The 23,245-nt window shown below is 39.1% G+C and overlaps 3 protein-coding genes across 8 annotated transcripts in view; 2 read left to right on the top strand and 1 right to left on the bottom strand.

Moving 5' to 3' along the window:
- Nucleotides 1–416: 416 nt before the first annotated feature.
- On the bottom strand, nt 417–3,284 carry ido1 (indoleamine 2,3-dioxygenase 1). The gene is made up of 10 exons (XM_004072476.5): nt 3,059–3,284; nt 2,444–2,539; nt 2,251–2,370; nt 2,031–2,149; nt 1,915–1,929; nt 1,714–1,813; nt 1,487–1,604; nt 1,360–1,411; nt 1,129–1,277; nt 417–1,031 (listed from the first exon to the last, which is right to left on the bottom strand). Exons 1-10 carry the CDS (start codon nt 3,146–3,148, stop codon nt 655–657), a joined length of 1,236 nt encoding a protein of 411 aa, XP_004072524.1. The 5' UTR covers nt 3,149–3,284; the 3' UTR covers nt 417–654.
- A 1,357-nt stretch (nt 3,285–4,641) lies between these two features.
- rhobtb2a (Rho related BTB domain containing 2a) lies at nt 4,642–16,982 on the top strand. 5 transcript variants are annotated; one of them, XM_020706037.3, is made up of 11 exons: nt 7,043–7,181; nt 7,567–7,712; nt 8,643–8,844; nt 8,957–9,060; nt 9,131–9,316; nt 9,435–10,375; nt 10,467–10,585; nt 12,448–12,598; nt 12,692–12,780; nt 12,930–13,035; nt 13,276–16,982. In XM_020706037.3, exons 3-11 carry the CDS (start codon nt 8,665–8,667, stop codon nt 13,476–13,478), a joined length of 2,079 nt encoding a protein of 692 aa, XP_020561696.1. In that variant the 5' UTR covers nt 7,043–7,181; nt 7,567–7,712; nt 8,643–8,664; the 3' UTR covers nt 13,479–16,982. The 5 variants fall into 5 exon arrangements, with proteins under 5 accessions (XP_078808952.1, XP_011477616.1, XP_020561696.1 ...); XM_078952826.1 differs by lacking the exons at nt 7,043–7,181; nt 7,567–7,712 and adding an exon at nt 4,642–4,769; XM_011479314.4 differs by lacking the exon at nt 7,567–7,712 and having other exon boundaries at nt 6,899–7,181.
- A 1,160-nt stretch (nt 16,983–18,142) lies between these two features.
- Nucleotides 18,143–23,245, top strand: part of pebp4 (phosphatidylethanolamine binding protein 4) — a 69,189-nt gene continuing 64,086 nt past the window's right edge. For both annotated transcript variants that reach the window (XM_023958552.2, XM_078952831.1), the window contains exon 1: nt 18,143–18,277. In XM_023958552.2, the coding sequence (XP_023814320.1) occupies nt 18,275–18,277 (3 nt within the window). In that variant the 5' untranslated portion in view covers nt 18,143–18,274. The remainder of the gene's footprint in view (nt 18,278–23,245) is intronic.

The raw sequence follows: 23,245 nt of genomic DNA, 5'->3' as shown, positions 1-23,245 counted from the left end.
TTTCAGGGCATTCATAAAAGGCAGTGTTTGATTATGAAGATGTGACTGTATTGTTAGCAGGTCAGTTGTGTTTGACAGGGATATATCAGTGACTAGGCTTTGTTTTCCATCATTAACCAATGTTCTCTGTTAAAAGATCTGAAAAGTGCTTCCTCTCTCACAGATTAAGTTGCCTTTTTGTGCCCCGTTGTGGCTTCCTTTGGTATTGCACTGTTCTTTTACTGTAATAATTTCAACAGCTAAAACCTATAAAATTCATTTTTGCTTTGCATGTAACTGGCAGTGATCTCCGGCACTTTAGTTTGCCACATTTTTAATTGTTGTTTTTGTTTTGTTTTTGCACTTTCACACTTCATTTAAAATTCTGTCTCGTCCGAGGCCCACATGTGATTAAACCATGACAATCAGAGGCCTGACACATTTTTGTTTATTTTATTTTACATTAAATAAGAAATTGAGTCCAGTGGAAGACAATAGAGATGGTTTGGCTTGGATTTGGAGGAATGACGACAAAATATTTGTTTAAATTCCCAAGAGGACAAGTAACTTTCCATGTTGTTAATAATAAAAGATATCAGATTTAATTTGTTGCCACTTTTAAATGACTTATTGCTCTTTGTGATTCCAGTTCCTCTCTGTTTTGCAGTTTTAATCTCAACTTGTCTCGGGGATAAAGGCATCTTTAGTTTGGTCCCTCACTGTTTTTAGGAAGTTCATGATGCCGGAGCCACCGGTTCCCCTCTCCTCCAGGGCGATGGGGGCTCTGGTGACCGTTTCATCTTCCAGGTCTTGGCTCTGCTTTCGTAGTTGCCGAGTGCGGGCAGCAGGTACTGTGATGAATCGGCTCACAACAGTGATGTGGTAGTTGCGTAAAGCCAACAGCTTTGAAACACAGAGGTGATAGGTCTGCTTTAGGTGCCCACAGTTCTGCTGCTGGACAAAACTCTTCAAGGAAGGTTGATAAGAGATGTCCTGAATCAGTTGCTTATGTGCAGGCGGCATGTAGTCCCTCATACGGTTTAGAAAGGAACCTAACAAACAAATAAACAAAAAGAAACATGAGGTCATTGCAGCTAATGAATCACATTTTTATGTAGCTGTTATTAGAAAAACAATGAACTGGCTTACTGCTACTTTCTTCATGTTTGATGCCAAGAAGCTCATCAAAGCAGTGCAGCAGACTGCTTTGTGCTGCACTTCCTCCAGAATATTCCATTGGCTCTTTCTGAACCCCTTCATATATTAACCCCTTTGGCATGGAAGGATTGTCTTTCCACCTGAAAGTACACATAGCTGGCATACAGATAGGCTGCCTTTAACTGTAACAATTACATTTGATAGAAAAATAATTTTCTTTACCCAGACAGGAAAATCCTCATGATGCCATAGAAGACTGAAGGATCAACATACACTAAAAGACAGATTATAATGTATACATTAATAGAGGTAAGATTGAATGACTTTTATTATACGTCTGAATCAATACCATGCATCAGTTTCAGTGCATCAGTCATATCCTGTATAGACTGGCTGATGTTCTCCAAGGCTTGGACCACAGCATTGGTGTCACCACACCTGACACCATTAATGACAACAGGAATGTTCTATAATAAAGGTACACAGTACCATTTATGTAAGACTTTCTCAGGTATTTTTCTATACAATTTGTGCCCATGACATGATCTGAGCTGTTTGTAGTGTTTTTCGTTTCACCTTGATTGCAGGAACTGCTGCCACTTCCACCAGCAGAGTGACCAAGAAAAAACCTCTGACACTGTCTCCCCCTGGCAGGTTGATCAGCAACTCCAAGTTCCTGTGTGGTGCCAAAGAAAATCGATAATAAAGTTTATTTAGAAAAAAAAATTCATGGTAATTGAAAATAAATCAAGTACAGGTAATTAAAAATGTACTTACTCCATGCTGAAAGGCCTGGAAAAAATGATTCAAAGAGGGAGTTAAACCAACAAAAAAGGGATTTGGTTTCATGTGCAATCTAAACAGTACAATGACAAAGAATAGAGTCACCATACCCCTCTGGATCTTTCTTCATCCAGTTTGCCAGTACCCCATCTGCATGAGTGAGAATTGGGGGAAGTCCTAAGCTTTGTGACACATTCCAAAGTGGAACAGCCAGGTTGCATGGCAGTGTCTTAAATAAAAAATAAATATAAAACAAAAACAACCTTGTTGACAACTATATTAAGTTAAGTAAATCAAAGGCATGAGAGAAAAAGAACAGGGCAAAGTTACCTCAACCGTGTCTTTCTCTCCTTCCTGCCAAACATAACCCATGGTCATCATGCTAAGGACCAGGTGTGCCAGCCGTAACTCTTTTTCATTCTGAAGAAATTCGCTGCTGAGCATCGGCATCTAAGGATGAAAAGCAAATCTGAATTATCTCTCCATTAAAAAAAAAAAACTCTGCATGTCCTAATTGTTTTACCTTGTAGATCTCAGAGCGGAGCTCATGGCTTTGCACAAGCTCTGGGATGTGACGGGCAATATCCATCCATGGTTGGTAATGAGGTGGAAGTTCTTGCTGCAAAAATATGCAGTTTCAGCAAAAAACAAAAAACAAACTACATTTGAGTTAAAGTTAAGGCATACTAGAGAAAGTTTAATGTAAAATCGACAATGCTGATAGATTTGGGCTAGCAAAGCTTGTGTTTATCGTTTTTTTTTTTTTATCAGGGGGACACTAACCTTAAACTTGGTAAATAAAAATTCAAAAAGGAAGGGGAGGGGTTGTGAAATTAAAACTTTTGCTGCTTGTTGTACTAAAGTTTAGGTAACAGAACAAACAAAACAATTTCAGACAGATTTACCTCTTTTATTTCTCCATTAAAAAAACTGTAAATATTACATAGTTTTTCAAAATATGTTTACCTGTATTTCAACATCCATTTATGTAACTCTGTTTAATTGCCCATTTACATGTAAAGTCCTGTTTTTTGTTTTTGTTTTTGTTTTTTCACTTAAACTCCTACAGTAGACAGCTGAATTTCATTGTAACTGTTGGGTAATGATTACAAAAATTATCAAGAGCTTTTACACCTACCAGAGGCTCCTTGAGGAGAAAGCCACAGTCTTCAGAAACTTGGTAGGGCCCTAGAGAGAAAGGTTTGGGGTTTGATTCCACAGAAGCCATTGAAAAAAAGTCAGAAAGAGAGATGGGAAAAAACACAAGCACTGGAACAGAAACAATCCTTTCTTTGAGTGTCTGACTGACTCAAGAGACCCCAATCTGGAACTGGACTGGACTCTGACACTAGCTGCTGTTATCCATGGTTGTAGCTTACACAACATTTTATTCCTACATCTGCTGTTGCACAATTTCAAGTAAAGTGTAGCAAGTCAATACCTGGCTTCACTTCGTGAATCAGTCAGTGAAAAAAACTATCATTGTAATCTTTGATGAAGGAATGAATGAAAAAGAACACAAAATTGGAAAAAGAACATTTAAAGAAATAATTATTTGATTTCTCTGTCTGTTTGTGTATGTATTATTATAGTTAATAGCAGGGAATGTGAAAAATCCAAGTTAAAGACTTAGTCTTTTATTAATGATTCAAATCAAAAATAAAAAGACTTGTTATTGAGAGTTTTTGGAGATTGTTTCATATTCATATTACCCTGTCAAATCAATACACTAAATCCTGTAAAATAGGTTTTTGTGTTAACCTTACAAGTATAACAGCAACCTCTTACCTGATGTTCCCTTTTTTGTGTATAGTTTGTTTTTCCCTTCCTTCTGTATAAATGCCAATCAATGATCAATTCTCCGAACTTAGATATGCAGAAAGGGAAATGCAGTTCAGTAGCTCTATCTAGTGGAAAATATTTTTACTGCAGTTTATTTATTTATTTATTTATTTATTTATTTAACACTCCTACTGTAAAATAACAGCATAGCACTGCTATTCTCTTTGTCAGAACCACCAAAATGAATGGACTTGATAAAATGGTTCTACTTCTTTGTCTGCTTGCTTTAGGAATTGCTACAACGAATCATCTGCCTCCATCTAACCCTCTTCTCCACATCTCCCTCACTCACACCAACCACCCTCCTTCACTACAACCAGAAACATCCTATTTGGTCTCCTTTGTGGCCTTTTTCCTGGTAGCTCCAAACCTTGCATTTTTTTACCAAAATGATCACTGTGTCCCTCCTTTCAGAGTATCCAAACCATTTTAATCAGACTTCAGCTCATTATTCGCATTACTTGCAGCCCCAAGGCTACACCTGCATTTGTCTCCAGGATTTGCATGAATAAATGAGCTTTTGGCTTTATGATCACACCCGTCCAGACACAACCCTCGGGAACTTGGGAAAAAGTACTAAAGTACTGGATTGTGCTTCCTTGAGGTTACAGTACTTGTTGGAGTAACAAAGGTCAGTAAATCAAATTTAAAAAAATACTTTTAGTATGCATTAAAATATTATTAAGAATTCAACATTAACAAACCAATCCTTGTGGAAATCAGCTTAACAAACTAAGCTTTTTCATTCCTTGCATGCTCAGAGCAGCTTTGGCAGTGCAGAGTAATAAAACTTACAGTACAAAGGTCAATGGTACCCAGATTACCCAGGTACTGGAGCAACTATAAGAGGTGTATACACCAGAATGTTCTGAGGAAAGTCTTTTGTGACCTGCTTGGAGTAAGTTGGTGCACAGAACTGATGCAGGAAAGTGAGCGGGCAACTAATTCTTCTTGACAGTCTTGGCTGTTCATCATTGTCTTCCAATGGCTGTCAGTACTTGTAACCTGTAAGTAACCTATTTCTACTTTTTTTTAATTTTAATCTAAAGTATGTGATGTTTTAGATTTTTCTCATGTTCTGCTTACCTTGGCAGTACTAGTGGTGATCAACCACAGCTGTCTTCGTTCAGCTAAATACCCCCTCTGTGTTTTTAAGTGTCTGGTTTTCAGTTCTTCATTGTCAGGTCATCTAGTTTGTCACTCTTAGGTTTCTGCATGGGTGTTTAGGTTTAGTTATTAAATGTTTAAGTTTCTGCCATCCAGCTTGGTTTCCTGCATATTCAGTCCTATACCACCAGTTCCTGACAATATACTGTATGTGATTTTCTATTGCATGCTGAACTGTATTTTAATGTTTTTTTTTTACTTTTAGTTTGACAGTGATAACCTGTAAATTCCTTTTCTCAAAAGAGTTCTTCAAGAATTTTTTTCATCATTATTTAGTATTTTCTTGTGTGTTCTGTTTTCATTTGGTAAAAATTAAAGAGACTAATATATATTAAAAAGGATTTTATTAATTAATGATCTCCTAATAGTTACTATTTTTGTAGCACTTTCAAGTTGAAAAAACGTTTCTCTTTACAATGTCAGTCAGTTTTGTTCAGTCGTCACGGTTCCTGCAACAACAAATCCGGTGACTAAAGGAGCTTCTTATGAGATGTGATGATTTTTTATATCTTCTGCCATCATCATAAAACAAAAACACAACTTTTGAATAGTCATAAATTATGCGTTGAAATTAGGTAGACAAGTCCACGCTTTTTAAGGGTAACATATGTATTTATTTTGTATAGGGGTTAATCAATTAATTGATTTATACTCCAACAACCCAACCAAATTGATCTGTCTGAGGCAAGTTGTTAATCGAATCAACCTATACCATTAAAAAATAGTTTCAAATGGAAATATTTTGATTACACTTGATATTGGAAAATACAGATTGTAATCTGTAATTTGGATTGAGGTACAGTGGGTTTATTTAACTAGAACGTAAAAACGACCAAGTAGCAGACAACACAAAAGTTCTTCTTCTTCTTACTGCCTTTTACGCCTTGAGACACTTAGGTCAGCAACGAAATCTTTCCATTTCTGACGGTCATGGGCCAAAACACAAAAGTGATGGCAACAAAAAATGATCAAGCTATTATTACAGTCCAATGTGTGGAAACACTTTGAATTTTGCAAAGACATAGAGCCATACAGTGTGATATAATTGTTAATAAATGTTAATAGAGTTCTAGCCTTAATACTTCCCCCAGCAACCCCCAGCGCACACCTCCTGGATGCCGCACACCTGACTCTCATTCATTACTCAACCATAGCAAACTTAAGCTCTGCACTGAGAGAAGCTTAGTGTGAAGGACTGTTTGTGCCACACTGACTTCCTTACAAAGAGTTATAGCTAGACCTGATCATCTGGTTCCTGACCCTGTTTGCCTGCCACCTGCCCTGACTCTCGCCTGGATCCTGTTACTTCTCTTATGCTGTCATGCTCGTGATTGACCCCTGACTGCCTGACCCTGACTTAACTTTGTGGACTTTTAGTTGAGATAATAAACCTGCTCCATGGATCCAGCTGTCTGCCTGTTCTTATGACAATTTTCTGTTTACTTGTTTGTTTGTACACATATTTAATTTACACTTGAATGCCTTGCAAGAAATACAAGGAATGTGGAATACTGATTGAAATTTTGGCTAAAGATGTCCTGGATTGATTTTAGGTCAGGGAATCGGATCGAATGGAATCGTTCAAGCAAACCAATATGGACTTCTTCAATCACATGGTCAACAACAAATTATGAAATGAATACAATCATTAAAATGAATCGTTACATCCCTAGTTTTATATTTCCTGCACAACTGATTTTTTATTCATTTGGTCAGAGCATAGTTAACAATCAGTATAGACGTTGTTAGAAGAGTCATGGTGAGTTTTCATGGTGCCAGCTGGAAAAAGCACAGTGATGAGAGCATGCTCGGGCTGCTTTGGTGGCTATCTGGGCTCCTTCGGGGCTGTGGAATGAGATTTGAGGGCTTTAAAAGTGGATCAGTGTTTTGTAATGAATGTTTTCCTCCCACCCTCCCTTCTTCTCTCTGTGGCTGTGCGCCTGCATCGCCTATTATTAGCTGAGGCCTTACAGTTAGAGGAGATGGCTCCATGACGAGCCGTGCTCTCTTTGCAGCACAGCCGCCGCACACGTAAAAAGCACCCTCTTCTTCCGTCTCGCCCATCGCTCTGATCTAAAGGACTTTCCCCGCAGCATCTGCTCCCGGCCGTCTATTTCCAGCAATCCTGATTCAATTTCGCCTCGAAGATGAAGCTAAACACGGACGACCACCGGGTGCAAAGCTCTTCCCATGGAGCGCTGCGTTATACCTCTTTTATTGAGCAGCCCGGTGCAGCACTTCCTTATGTTGCGGTAAGGATGGCTGGCGGCGTTCATGACTATCGATCCGTTTTCTAATCCCTGGCGGTTTGTATGGCGATGGAGTAGCTCGGAGCCGGATACACAGGCTCAGGAGTCACTGACGGGGCGTTACATAACGTGTAATGCAGCAAAGCCTCATGACTAGTGTCTCGTTGGTGGACGGGCTAATCGCTGTTTCGGTAGGAAATGCACTTTTATTGTCTTTCTCATCATGACCGATGCCAGATGATGCAACCATTTTTTGGACTGTAAGATAACTGAGGGTGCGGATTAAGAAGTCATATAGTCGTGAGTTGCGCAGTGTATAGTAGTAGTCTTTGTCAGAAAGGGCACGAGAGATGAGCAACACTAAGGCGGTGTTAATAATGTCCTGCAGGTCCAATTAAGGTCACAACAACAGCTAAAGCCTCAAGAAATGGAAGACAAGACAGTAGATCGCGTGCGTGGTCAGTAAAACAGCAGATTTTTATGAATGGCAGCGTAAGACATCATTCAAAAACACCAGCTGTTAACCCATAACAGGTCAGTCATAGCATCACTGTATGCAGTTAGTCTATTCTAATTAATGAGTCACCAAAAGTAATGATTTAGGATGTTTTTTTTTTTTTTTTTTGTATTTTCTAATCTGTTTGAGAACAAATAGTTTTTGTTTTAATAGGACTGTGCTGTCAAAGGGTTGGGATTTTCAGGTACACAAAAAAATACAATAAGAATGAAAAAAAAACCTACCTTTGTGTCATGTGAGCAACCACGAGAAAACTTAACTAAAAGTCTGCTTTAGTGCACAATAAGTCAGAGTTCAACTGTTAAAATGTACAATTTCTTTCATATTTCAGGTGGTGTCATTGACACAGATTGCTGATTGGTTTCCTTGGAAACGAGTTTGGATGCTTTTATGTTTCTCATGATTTTTTTTTTTTTTTTTTACTGGAGTCAAGATTTAGTCTTATTACTAATTCCCACCCTTCATATCACTGAAGTAAATTGGTCAGCCAGCATGTTGAGCTCAATAATGTTAACTATAATAAAGTCATGGCGAAGCGAATTTTAGGCTTATCCATGCCTGAAAAAGCTATCAGACATAAATAGCTGGGATTGTGTCCGCATTCAGTCACCAACAGTAGACAGTCGTGTAGACGCCTTCTTTTTAGTGTTATTTTCTTGACTGTCCTATTATTTATATAATGATCTTTTTTTGAAGATTTTTTAAGGTGTGCTTCAGTGTTTCTTTAAATTATTTATCCACATTTATTTATTTTGGGTTGTGGGTCACTTTAAAGAAACAGGATGATGAACTTGTGAATTAACACATAAAGGTCACAAGACTGTCCATTGAAGCTCCAGTAGCAGAAGACGTAGAGTAAATGAGAACTTGTGTGTGTGTGTTGGCCTAAATATTTTTGAGACTTCTATCTGATGGCAACATTCTGTGCAACTTAATCATCTCTGCAGGTCCCAGTTGACAGATTCTGATATGGACTATGAGAGGCCAAACGTTGAAACTATCAAATGTGTGGTGGTAGGAGACAATGCAGTCGGGAAGACCCGTCTTATCTGTGCCAGGGCGTGCAATGCAACTCTGACTCAGTACCAGCTACTTGCTACGCATGTGCCCACAGTCTGGGCAATTGACCAGTACAGAGTATGTCAAGAGGTAAGAACAAGAGCCTTAACCTTTAAGAAGATTACTTGCATGCACTTGTTCAGTTGTTTACTGAACAGAAACTGGTGGCTGATTATCAGTTAAACATTTTCTCTATATTTAGGTATTAGAGCGCTCCAGAGACGTAGTGGACGATGTTAGTGTTTCTCTCCGGCTCTGGGATACTTTTGGGGACCATCATAAGGACCGGCGTTTTGCATACGGCAGGTAATTGATCTGGATGAGTCTGTGCTTTTTTTCAGACTGGGTTAAACTTTAAGCTTCTGGATTCCTACAGGTCTGACGTTGTGGTACTATGCTTCTCAATCGCCAATCCCAACTCCTTGTACCACGTGAAGACCATGTGGTACCCAGAGATCAAACACTTTTGCCCACGTGCACCTGTCATCTTGGTCGGCTGTCAGCTGGATCTGCGCTATGCAGACTTGGAGGCAGTGAACAGGGCAAGGAGACCTCTGGCAAGGTACTCAGAATTGTTTGTTTTACATCAGTGTGGTCTTTTTATTTTTTAAGCGAATTACGTTTTTATTTTCCATTTAAAAAAGAAAAAAATTGACTTCAGTCATTTACACTTTTTTCAGACCCATAAAATCGAATGAGATCCTTCCTCCTGAGAGAGGCCGAGAGGTGGCCAAAGAGTTGGGGGTCCCGTATTATGAAACTAGTGTTGTAGCTCAGTTTGGAGTCAAGGACGTCTTTGATAATGCTATCCGAGCTGCCCTCATCTCACGACGACATTTGCAGTTTTGGAAATCTCACCTCAGAAATGTTCAGCGGCCTCTCCTTCAAGCGCCCTTCCTGCCTCCAAAACCTCCCCCTCCTATAATCACTGTGCCTCCTCCCCCATCCACTACAGAGGAGCATCCAGTAGGTCTTCTGGAGGACCCACACTGTGCTGATGTCATCCTGGTGCTGCAAGAGCGACAGAAAATCTTTGCACACAAGATATATTTGGCAACATCTTCTTCAAAGTTCTATGACCTCTTTATATTGGAAACACAGAATGAGGAGACTGAAAAGCCTCCCCGCGGTCCTCCCTCTGGGAGAGAACTGCTTATGCGTGCTGCTAGCTTTGATGTTTGCGAGATCAACGATGATGGAGACAGGGCCAACCTTAGGGCCTGCACCAGTGATGGGACCTTGAAAGACTCAGAGGGAGGCAGACGAGGAAGGCTACTTTCCTCCTGGAGTCGAGCCTTTGTCAGCATTCAGGAGGAACTGGTGGATGATCCTGTGACATACAGCCCCAGGCTCATGACAGTGGTACACATGGACCAGTCCATGCAGCCGGGACCATTTCGAGCAGTACTTCGCTACCTGTATTCTGGTCAGCTGGATGAGAATGAAAAAGAGCTGATGCAAATTGCACACATTGCTGAGCTGCTGGAGGTTTTTGATCTGCGGATGATGGTGGCAAACATACTTAACAACGAAGCCTTCATGAATCAAGAAATCACCAAAGCCTTCCATGTGCGCCGAACTAACAGAGTTAAAGAATGCTTGGCCAAAGGCACATTTTCTGGTGAGTGAAAATTACTGATTATTTTTTCGTCTTGCTTTGGATACAGACAATTTGAATGTGCTTGAGATCTTACCTTAACTGGATGTTGCAGATGTAGTATTTAAGCTTGATGATGGGACAATCATGGCCCACAAGCCTCTACTCATCTCTAGTTGTGACTGGATGGCAGCTATGTTTGGCGGGCCTTTTGTGGAGAGCTGCACCAAAGAGGTAAGTCAAACAGCAAAATAAAGTCCAAAGAAATATTTAGATTTCCAGAGGATGAAGCATACAGAGTTTATTTTGTTTCACTGTAATAATACACACACACTACAATGTCGCTAGTGATAATCTGGGATTCAGACACTTTCATTGTTAATGATCAAAAGTCAAATTACCTTCTAAGGCTAACGAACCACCACAGAGAAAGGGAACGATGTTTTTCTGCATCACTCAATTAAAATTACTTTTTAACTATTGAACAGGAGGTGGTACTTTTATCACACGGCCTTCGAGGCCAAACATCTTTTTCGGACTGATCTCAGCGGCTGGTCATGGCAGGAGAGACATTTTTTACTATGTTCGAATTCCCACCCTAACCCCTGTATAGTGCACTATTTGCGTTCGCCATTTCGCCATTTCGTAGTGCTGTCCGAATCTACAATCCCAAAATCGAGTGCCCTAAAGATTTCCCAGAAGACTCTGCGAAAAACCAGTGTGCATCGATGCTCACTAGATCGGCGAATATAGACCACAATGCATTTTGTCGGAACAATTTTTGCCAAAAAATGTATTTACGTGTTTTTTTTAAAAAGTATTTTGTTTTTATCTTCAGAAGACAGTTGACTCATAAGTAATCGTCGCAAAATGCTTATATTAATTAGATTTTAAATTCGTGAAATCGATGATGTCATATCCGCCGTTAAAAAAAAATAAGAGTAGCGAGTAAGATGTCTGAATTGCTTTTAAAATTCAGGGCACTACATAGTGCCGCACTATATAGTTTTTTAGTAGTTAGGGGTTTGGGTGGGATTTCGGACAAAACCATTTTCAAGTTATTGCATGGTTGAGACATTATCAAGAAAGATCCTAGCTTTTTTTTATTGACTTCAGTGGAATCTGCTTGCAGCTGGTTTGGAATGTGTGTTAAAGCAGAAAAGACCGGCCACACAGCTGATCTCCTTTCTGCCGGTGTAGGTACCATAACCATTCAGCCGCAACAACCGTCCTTCGAGTTGTGCTGACGTCACATTATGTGATTGGCTGTCCGTTGGTCCGAAAACGTATCAGATCTAGTGATTGATCTAGACAAATTACGATACTACCATAGAAGAAGATATATTATGAAGTCTTTTATAAACAAACAGAGCTCCGACATAGAGCAACATTATTTTCTAAACATGCTTTTATTATTGTTATGATTATTATTAAATGCATTTGCAGCCAAACGGACTGCGGTCCGAACCCTTCTCCGAACCGCACACTATAACAAAGCACCTTCCCTGCCTGTGAACACGAAGCCACTCCAGCTGCTCTGTTCTGAGACACTGTTCGTTCGTGTGGAGCAGCAGGTTCATTCTAACAGCCACAGATCTTTTTACAAAGCGGGTTGTGGCAAAATCTCTCTATAGACACTACAAAGAACAATGTCAGACACAACTTATGAGGGAAGAACTTTAGGCTACAAAAAGGAAACGTGAACTAAAAATATGTAGAGCCTGTGCAGATCTCGACGCTACGTAGTTTGTCCAAGTAGGGCTACTGTATTGTGATGTTATCCTCAGTCAAAAAGACCCCGAAAGGTTATTGCAGTACCTACACCGGTAGTGTGTATCATCACAGAATCTTATGCCAGTACACAGTACACAGTACTGGGCCATACAGGCTTACTTTCAGCTCTGATTTTAGGTTGTTTATAAATAAAACCTTCTGTGGAGAGAATACCTTTCTTTGTCAGAGCCTCTACATTTCTACATAGATGTATATTTTCAGTGAAAGGCACATTTCCCAGAAAGTGTGTCTACTTCTTAAATGTATAAAGAAAAACTCTGAGTTCTTTAGTCATTTCTATGTGTTGTGCCTCGATCTCTAAGGTGCTGTTTCCCAACACGACTCGCAGCTGTATGAGAGCTGTGCTGGAATATCTCTACACAGGGAGGTTTTGTTCACGGTCTGATCTAGATGCAATGGAACTTATTGTTCTAGCCAATCGTCTTTGCCTCCCCCACCTGGTTGCACTCACAGGTACTGCATGTGGATGAGTTATGATCAAGCCAGCTCAGGATATGTTCTACCTAAAACTTAGGGCTTAACTTAGTGATATTTTGTGTCTTTCAGAGCTCTACACTGTAACAGTATTGACAGAGGCAGCAATGATGGGGACTGACATTGATGGAGATGTGTTAGTGTACCTGGATGTGGCCCAGGTAGAAGGATTCTCCTCATTTATTAGTACAATCTTTAAAACATTAGACATGTTGAACACTTTATTTGATAAAGATGTAAAAACAGTTTTCTGAGTACAGTTGTTTTCAATGTAAAAAAAGAAGACACTTTCATGTTTGTGTTTTGACAGTTCCATGGTGCGCATCAGCTAGCAGGATGGTGTCTGCATCATATTTGCACCAACTACAACAGTGTCTGCCGCAAGTTTCCCCGAGATATGAAAGCCAAGTCTCCGGGTAATGCATTTGTGATCTGTCACACACCGTTTCCTGTCATTAAGGCTGAACTTGCTGCTAACCTACAGTTTTTGTTGACCAGGCATGTCCAAAGTTATTCCTGTGGGCCAAGTGCAGCCCACATTCAAATTTCTCACTAAAAGATGGCTAAAAAATTACTGATTTATGTCTTTGATATTTTGGTTTTATTGGAAATCTGCATTTTCAAAACTTCGAAAATATATATTTTTTCCCCCACAGACAACCAGGAGTACTTTGAGAAACATCGCTGGCCACCCGTTTGGTACTTGAAAGAAGATGACCACTACCAAAGGGCTCGCAAAGAGCGTGACAAGGAGGACTATATGTACCAGAGAAGGCAATGTAAACGCAGGTGGCTCTTCTGGAACCTTCCTTCTTCCCCAAACTCAAACTCCCCTTCAGGCTCATCAGCTTTCATCTGATCAAGTGGTAAGGGTGGATGCAGTCTGGAAGCTATTGTGTACAAGTCATTAAAAATAACATAAAAGATAACCTCTGCTTGCTCAGTACACCTGAATGATCAGGCACTCTGCTTCTGCTGAAAACACTGCTCCCAATGTTGTGAGGTCCTGATAAAAGTAGTGTTTTTTTGTAAATGTAGAGTTTTAGCTTTAGAAATATTTAGATTAAGTTTTCAAACGTGACAGAGCATCATGGAAAGACAGAAGTTTCACCTCATTGTCAGTTGACCTCAACTGAGAACCAAGTGCTGCTTATCAGCTGCAACAACCAGCAGTTCCACACAGAACCTAAGTCTCAGAGATATAACACTTTGCCCTTAAGTGTTTGCACAATCTTCCAGGCGATATGACCTCTCAAACAGGATGTAACAACATGCTCAGAAACTGTAACGGAAGCTTATTCTAGTCACTCATCATAATTGAAACAATAGCAATTTTTTTTCTCTGTCAACTCTATTTTGACATGTGTTTTTTCAATTGTGTACAACTTTCAAAACTAACAGTGGTATATGTCTGGATGCACAGCATTTGTACAATGTGATCTTGTGATTTAAGACCTCTTGTCATAAAAGGGCTTTAGTTTACATGAATGTGTTAAGTTTGCTCTTTTCAAGAGATCCTAAATCAAAGGAAAAAAATGTTTTCTGTAGGATGCACGCAAAACAATTTCTATCGTACATATTTTACAATGTTTTTGTTATGTTTCAAATGGTAAAAAATAACATCCGGGTTTCACAAAATTCGATTCTTTTTTTTTTTTTTTTGAGTTAAAGAAGTTATAGTAATATTTTTATTCATGTGTTTCCCTGATCTGTCTCACAGAGATTGCTTAAGGCCATGTCACACAGCCACTACATACATTTTGCACGGATGACAATTGTTCATATGTGAAATATATGTGAGGAAAGTGAGAAAAGTTGTGGTCTTCACGTGAAATTGTCACAGATGCATCACAAATTAACCACATTCAATTAATGGAGAAAGCACGAATAAACCATGCAAAAATCATAAACAATTGCGTAAGATTTACATAATAATCATGTATAAACTATGTAAAATATGTTTAAACCGTGTTAATTCTCAACTGTCCAAAAATTGTGAACACCTAAAAACTGAACTCGCGTAAAGACCCATCAGCCGATCTGTGCACATCAACAAATGACAAGCGCAAGACACTTATGAATTACGTATATTACGCATCTATCACGATAGACTAGAGCTGTGACGGTGTAGGATTTTTGATCACCGTGGTGATGAACCAGCAGGGGGCGTGTGTCGTGGTTAACCACAGCCCCCCCCAAACAGAAAAATCCCCCAGCGGCCGCGTTGCAAATGAATACAACTACAACGCAGTATTCTTTCTTAACAAATAACAGTAACAACTAACTACTACCTATGCGTGTGTAGGAGGAAGGAGTGTGCACAAGTGTGTTGGGGATGCGTGTTGATTCTTCTGCAGCGGACCGCTCTAGCTGCACGCGATGCTTCACTTGTGCTCTCTGGTTCTCAGAATATTATATATTGCCCAGTAATAAACAAACTGCAGACAGTTTGTCACCTTTCCAGTAGCCATGAAGCCTGACACCCATGAAGAACGCGGGGCAGGAGGCTCCGCCTTTATTTATACAGACATGTAACGTTGCGCTGCACAAAATAGTTCCCAAACAAAACATGTAGTGATATTCATCGAAATCTAACAGTGCACGTTCATGTTTGGTGTTACAGAGTGAAGGAGAACAGTAATAACCCCCCCAACACAAAATCCTCTGGCAGGCAGCCGCGTCACGCACTCAAGAACGCACGCAGCATGTAATGGAAATGAATACAATGGAAAGAAATAATTAAAACGCAGTAAATTTGTCGTATTTCCTCACGAGACGGAAACTTCTGTTGTAGAATGAGGATGTGTTTCTGAAACCGCTTGCGTGTGTGTGTGAGTAGAGGGAGCGCGCCGCGTGCAACGTAGAGGGAGTGAGAGCCGCGTGCCGGCAAGAGGGAGAACATTAATAAAAGCTTTCCCCCAGAAACTCTTGAAGTCTGAACACAGGACTAGCAGAAAAAAGTAAATTATCAGCAAAGATGAATGTGTTTAATGTGTTTATTATAGTTCCAATCATGCACCATATGCAGAACTTTAAAAACAAAACAAAAAAACAAGTGCCGTGATGCGGTTATCGTCACACCCCTATGATAGATTACCTACATTGAAAATGAGCAAAATGTAGGTAGTATGACATGGCCTTTAGTTTTCAAAATTTACCCTAGCTAATAGACTACCCTGCTTGTTTTTCACACAAGTGGAAGCTTCTTCCCATTTATTTGAGGTTTCTTTTAATATTCTACACACTTGAAACATTTGTTTGACTTCAAATGTACACATGGGTCATTCAAAAAAGTTCATGAAGCTGCTTTTGTGCAACTTGTCTGATGGGTGAAAAAAGGGGAACAGAGACATATGAAGAACACCAACTCATATCAAAGCATTTTTTTTTAATATTTTATATACATCAAAGTATATGTTGGCTGATGATTTTACTTGATTGTGAAATAGTTTTCAGAATATGTTGTATTAGCAGCCATCGTTTGCAGTGGGAACATGCAGTATTGTAAATTGTATTAAATATCAGCTGATGAAATGCATCATTCTAATGTGCTGTTACAGAATACTGTGCACTGCAGGCAGTGAGCAGATTCATTTTTTTCGTATTGATTAATGCTGACTGTATACTTATTTGACCTGTGATTTTTTGCTGCACACCTGCAAATGACAGAAAGTGACTGAAAACTCCACATGCGCTGACCTCCGGCCACGTTTCTCATGCATAAACCGAGGCAATTCCCTTTCACAGGCGATAATTAGCGAAAAGCTTAACAGTCCAAAGTAGAAATATGCAGACATAATGATGATATTATAGAGATGTGTGCGTCATCCATAAAATATGCTGTTGTTAGCATAACTGTGAACCCTGACTGCAGTGCTTGCCTCTATACCCCATTTATTATGGGAAACTTCTTTTTTTCTATAAGGGATGGGTTGTTCTTTTCCATCCTCTTTACTGAACAGAGTCCAACCTTCGTGTAAAATTGGAAAAAATCAGTTCAGAAGTACTGTGGATTTTCACACCTATATGAAGTTCTGACCCAGTAAAACATTTTTAGAAATTCTAAAACTATTGCATCATCACATAACCAGTAAGGTATAAAATAAAACTATAACTTACATTTTAATACCAGTAGATTATTTCTCTTGGAAGCAAGGTTTAGTTTAATTGTATTTCCACACACATTTTTAATGTTTAAACATTCAAATCCGTCAGAAAGTTAGTCACATAAATTCAGTCTTTGGAAGATTTATCCTACAAAACATTGTGTTTTGTTTTGTAGTAAATCTGAATGTTCTATGTGAGTAATATCCAGGTCATAGTTAATTGTAAAACTGTGACAATAAATTGATCTATGTTGTTACGTTGGCTTCAGCTGTAAAGTTCACAAACATATACATTTCTCAGCGATCCTTCTGTTTATGTGTTTGCATTGACAACACCCCATGCCTTAATGTACAGTGTATGGTATAATGTGATATTGAATGTAAAGTAGTGCAACCTTGGTCTCATGTTAATTTGCCACATCTTCAGCTGCCATGGTGCTCTTCAGGCTGTATTGTAACCGTGCACAATCTGTGTTTTGGATCTAAAGCAGTCTGTTGGTATGTCATTTGAGAAGTTTGATGTGTGTGTGCTTTAGTGTCACATGCGTTTAGGCTTTATGTGCATTTTATGGCCAACATCAATTGATTCAACAAATCAGTGAGGTCTTAATAGACTAGAACATCAGATAATATTAACCATAGAATGAGTGCAGGGAATTTAAATTCATAACATTAACATTTCTTCAACAAGCTTCAGCTTCAAAAGAATACTGACACAATATGGGTATCATGAGTTTAGATTCTGAATCAAATATGTAAATATATGGTTGGATGACCTCTGCAAAGCTCGCGTAGCAACTTACACAATCTATTGCATATATAACAGACAGTTTTGTACAAAGCATAAAATGTTTTTCTTTGAAAACAACAAACTTGCACTGCTTTGTAGCACGATGTTCTCTTCAAATTGTATGAAGTTGTACTGCGATATTGTTAGACAATATTTAAAGTGAAATTCAGGTAAGACAAAAAGGATTAGATCATAAAGTACAGAGACGCTGTATGTGGGGCCCTTTCCTGTTTAGGTGCTATCACCGCTGCAGAGAAGCACAAACCAAAGCAAGTTTTAGCAGCACTAAGAACAAAATAATAAATGCTGCACAATCACTACTACTTAGTTTAAAGAGGCCTTTTATAAAAATTATTGGAATAAAAACTTACATCAATAACACTTAAATAACAATAATAAAAAAAGAAAAACTTGAATGTTTTCTCAGTGGTTAAAACCTGGTTGGTTTTTCAGTAGTCTCCAGGTTTTTTCCCCCCTCAAAAGCTGTTTTTATGATTTAGCAGCTGCAAACCTAAAATTCTGTAGCATGTGTTGTTCAAAATGTGTAAATAATATTTACTAAATAAACAAAGCGCAAACTATAAATTCTGAGTTTTTTTTATTTGCTCTCGATTTTGTTTATGTATTTTTATTTTGGCGGAGCTTGCCCTCACCTGTTGCTGCTTATGACGTCAGCGGCCTGTTCTGACAGCGGACTCCACTGCGGCAGCCGAAGACCCGGAGGAGGAAACCTGCCTCCGAAAGAAGGGCCTGTCAAAGATGGTAAACGCGCCAATTTACAGTGACGCAGCTGCCGAAATTCTGTATGCCAAGGAAGTTTGTACTTTATACATTAAGCTAGAGGACTTGACGCACTCTTTCATCATGGACTTCCAAGTTAAAATTGGAAGCTTCCGAACTTAGTGACGTGTAAAAATACGATACTTAAAATTAATATTAAAAAAAGTGAGAACTGTGTGGGAAACGTTATGTTACCAGAAGTTAAATTATAGCTTAAATTAAACGTTTTAATAACGATAAAGTAATTATTAAATGAGCTAGTCTAAAAAGAAGCAAAGTTATAAATAGAAGCTGTCTGATGTGTCCTTGCGCGTGAAGACATGACTGAGGGAAAATCAATGCGCACGGTACTACTTTTTTTTAGATAGATTGAAAGACAGACAGACGGTTTACTTCTCTTTTCAATAATACTACATTTTTAAGGAATGCATTTGTGTTTAGCAAAGCTAAGAATGAGTTTGTCAAATATTTTCTGTCAGTGTCAAGCCCCTTTGTGAGCTTCTTGGACCGTTGTGTGTTATATATTGGGTGATGCCAGACACCAGCATCTCAAACAGATGAGGCCCCCAAAAAGACGCTTTCCACACACTGCCAGCACATATTAGGTACTGTCTGCTGTCTTACACAGATTTGCAGTTAAGATTTGCAGGACGATATGGCCAATGGCTGTTTGGCTGGACAATCTGAAGGAACTGCACATAGCCAACGTCAATGCAAAGAGGTATCTAGACCAGATTCTTCAACCATTGGCAGTCTTGTATCTCCACTAACCAAACTCTATCATCCAAGATGACAGTGCATGTTCCCAGAGAGTGAGGTTTATTGGAGACTATCACCAGAATCTGCGACTGTAGAGGATGGAATGTCCTGCCAGCAGTTTTGGTCTCCACCCCGTTGAACACTCATGGGATCTGTGGAGACACTGTGGCAATGTTATTCAAGGGTGGAAGCCAAATACTCAGCTCTGCTGCTCCTCCCACAAATGTACGTTCCCTTCCAAATCTGGCTCTGTTGAAAATAAACTGGCCTTCTAATGGTTAAAAAAAACTACCCAGGAAGCATTGTTAAAATGAAGAAAAAATCCACCAAACACAAATTTCTTTATATTCTCATTTTTCTTTACATAGAGATTGATTATTTATCATCTGCACTGTAGTCTGGCCTAAAGGAGGACAATACTTGAAACATAGTTGTCAAAAAGTGCTGCACAGAATTAAATAAAAGTTGAAAATCTTAGTATAAGGAAGCAATAAGAGTAACTCAATGTCATAATCTGTAACAAGATAAAAAAACAGACAAGTGCTTCAGTAAAGTCCAACCAGTCTAACTAAAGTTTAGTATTCCACATTTCAGGGCATTTTTTATCACAACAATTAATTTACAAATTACTGAAGAGCAAATAATTGCAATGAAAAGGATTCCGACTTCACCTGTGAATTTCCACATGAGTGGGTAGAATCTTTTGCTTACATGGGTTATTGTTTTCTTTTTTTCTCAATAGGCCTTCCCTCTTTTTCCCACAGTGTAAAGACATGTTAAAGGTTATTTGGAGTGGTTAGGATTTCTTTTGTTTTGTCTGTTCTTTAGCTTTGTTGTCATAGAATCAAGTCAGTCAAATGGTTAATATCTATGTTTTGGGGCATGGTAACTTGTGTGGGTAACCAGTTTATAAAACAAGCATCTTGATAAAGAAAGCTATTGTGCATTCAAGGTGCAGGTTTGTCCTTTTTCTGTCTCCACTCTAGATATCTTCTTAATACTGCAGACACACACAACACAGTTGTTGTGTGTTATCTGCTTCATGATAATTAAAACTGTTTCAAAAAGTGCAGCCATTATTACTTTCAACCTCAGAGAAAGGAAAGTTTGGTAGCAAAAAGGCTATATAGGCAGATCTGAGCTTCAGAAAAAGCTGGTGACAAACTTTAAAACCTTGATCTTATTTGTTACTTTGGCTTGTTGTCTGATCATGCAGCACAGCTGCTGTGTGCAAATGGACACCTGAATGACTGACATTCTCTTGTTTTACTATTTAAAATCTTCTATGTGTTTATGGACTGGATCAAGTTTGAGGCTGATAGATATGTTCAACTAATGATATTTATTCAAACCTAGTTGAAAACTTAACAATCTTTATGAAGTGTAGACCATAAGGAGCTTCTTGTCAATCTTTGTCTATTCATGTGTATATTATTGGAAGCTAAAATTACGTAAAAGCCAATAGTTTCATTGAAAATTACAAATAATTTGTTACTAGTTTGGCAAACCATTGGTATCACATTTGTGTTTAGAATTTGTAACATAAGCTTATACGTAGAGGTGTGACGCATCACTGCATCACTGCACTTTTTTTTAAAAATTTAAGTTTTTTTGTTTTTTTAAAGTTCTGCATATGGTGCATGATTGGAACTATAATAAGCACATTGAACACATTCATCTTTGCTGATAATTTACTTTTTCTGCTAGTCCTGAGTTCAGACTTCAAGGGCTTCTGGGGGAAACCTTTTATTACTGTTCTCCTTCACTCCCTGCGCCGCACCTCTCACTCCCTCTACGCTGCACACGCTCCCTCTTCTTACACACACGCGCGCACGGCTTCAGCAGCACATACACATCCACATTCTACAACAGAAGTTTCCGTCTCGCGAGGAAATACGACAAATGTACTACGTTCTAATTATTCATTTCCATTACATGCGACGCGGTCGCCCGCCGGAGGATTTTGTGTTTGGGGGGGAGGGTGTCGCAAAAGTCCCAACACAGAGACTCTTGCTGCTTCATCACAGCAGTGACCAAAAATCCCACACCATCCCAGCTCTACTCCAGAGCGGTTTAATAAAGAATCAGTCACTGTTATTCTGGGGGAAACCTTTTATTACTGTTCTCCTTCACTCTGTAATACCAAACAAGAACGTGCACTGTTAGAGTGCAATGAATATCACTACATGTTTTGTTTGGGAACTATTTTGTGCCGTGCAAAGTTACGTGTCTATAAATAAAAGCGGAGCCTCCTGCCCCGGGTTCTTCATGGGTGTCAGGCTTCATGGCTACCGGAAAGGTGATAAAGTGTCTGCAGTCTCGTTTATTACGGGGCAATAATATTCAGAGAAGATGTCTGTACCAGAGAGCACAGGTGAAGACTCGCATGCAGCTCGAGTGCGGTCCGCTGCAGAAGAATCAACGCGATGCGGCCGCCGGGGGATTGTGTGTTTGGGGGGGGGATTGCGGTTAACCGCAACACCGCGTCCCCTGCTGGTTCATCACCACAGTGATCAAAAATCCCACACCGTCAAAACTCTTATACGTTATGGATTTATGATACCCCAGAATAACAAAAATTGACCCTTATTTGCCATATTAGAATCTATTCTATCTATTAGAATCTATGAATCATCAAACCCTTATGTATAGTAAATGGAAGCTTTCATCCAGGTATCATCTTCTATTTGTGTTTAACCATACTGCTCTAGGTCATAGTAGTCCCTGCCATCATGACTGACAGGTAAACATCTGACAAAAATCAACATGTTTCTGTAGACAGTTAAAATTCTTCAGCCAATTTAAAAGAACATGGTTTGGCCCACAAGCGGGAGTACTGGAGTTCTGTCATGAGCCGTTTTTCATTTAGTAGTTTTCATTTAATAGTTAATTTGTATTTAATGTTATAAAGGTTAAAAAAATCCAGGCCAATTGGTTGGCCCCAACACATTTTTGCCTCACCAAATCTGGCCCTCTTTGCAAAAAGTTTGGACACCTGCTTTACAATATTTAGAGATGCTAAAAAAAAAAAAAAAAGGACATCTTGAAAGCTGCTTATGCTTGGTTTGACAAACGTTTCAGAAAACAGAAAAATTGGCATTTTACAGCCATTTCAGTAACTTAATTTTCTACTAGCCACTTCAAATGTATTATACATCGCAAAATGAGTATGATGTGACTGCTTCTGATCAAGTGAAGTGCAATATTAACAATGACTGTTGCTTTCATTTAGATATGTGCACCTTTTTTGCTATCACTTCTGTGTTTTGTGGAGCTTCACAATGTGGAAACATCTGAGGACACCCCAGACTTACTGGATCCTTCTTTCTGCCAGTAAGTCACAGTAGTTTTTCAAATCAGGGCTTTGATAATAAAGAAGGTGTAAAATTACTTAAAGGTTTTTATGTTTTCTTTTTCTTCTTCTGTCTGCTATGTTTGGCTTTGCTACATTCAGATTCCCTTAGAAAAGTGATTTTAATTATTTTGCAATTAATATATTTTTCAAAGTGGTGGAATTGAAGTCATCTATCCAGAATTATGGTGTGTGTTCTTTTTTAGGACTTGGGCTTTGCCCCTTATTTCCAGTGAAAGGAACTCTGGATGCTTCAGGATACCAAAACATTTTGTACAATTCCATGCTCCCAACCTTGGGGGAACAGTTTGGAGCAGGCCCTTTCCTCTTCCAGTATGTCTGCACCAGTGCACAAAGCAAGGTCCATAAAGACATGGATGACAGAGTCTGGAGTGGATGAACTTGACTTGTCCTGACCTAAACCTGATAGAACACCTTTGAGATGAAATAGAGCGGAGAATGAGAGCCAGGTCTTCTTGACCAACATCAACCAATGCGCTTTTGGAAGAATTGTCAAGATTCCTTTTTACCCTTGTGCTATTCTATGACCCCACCCTTACATTGACGTGTTATCTCTACCATTACAAAGTTGGATAAAGGTGGAGAGGATTTCATGTAATCCATGGACACCAGTAAAGATCACAAATCATTGAAGAAAAAAGGTTCAGCACACTGTTTTGTGGGTCTAGATGACCCAACTCCCAATGTTAAAGTGCCTAGGATAGCACAGGGGATAAACACAGTCCTCAAACATGGACAGCCTTCCCAGAAGACTGGAAGTTGTAGTAGCTGCAAAAGGTGGTCTGACATAATATTGAAATCTGTGGGTTAGGAATGGG

The sequence above is a fragment of the Oryzias latipes genome, chromosome 9, assembly GCF_053564925.1.
Source record: "Oryzias latipes strain Hd-rR chromosome 9, Olatipes_Hd-rR_3.1".
NCBI classification, from domain to species: Eukaryota; Metazoa; Chordata; class Actinopteri; order Beloniformes; family Adrianichthyidae; genus Oryzias; species Oryzias latipes.
Note: the sequence above shows the minus strand (reverse complement) of the source record. Positions and strands in the feature narration are given on the sequence as shown.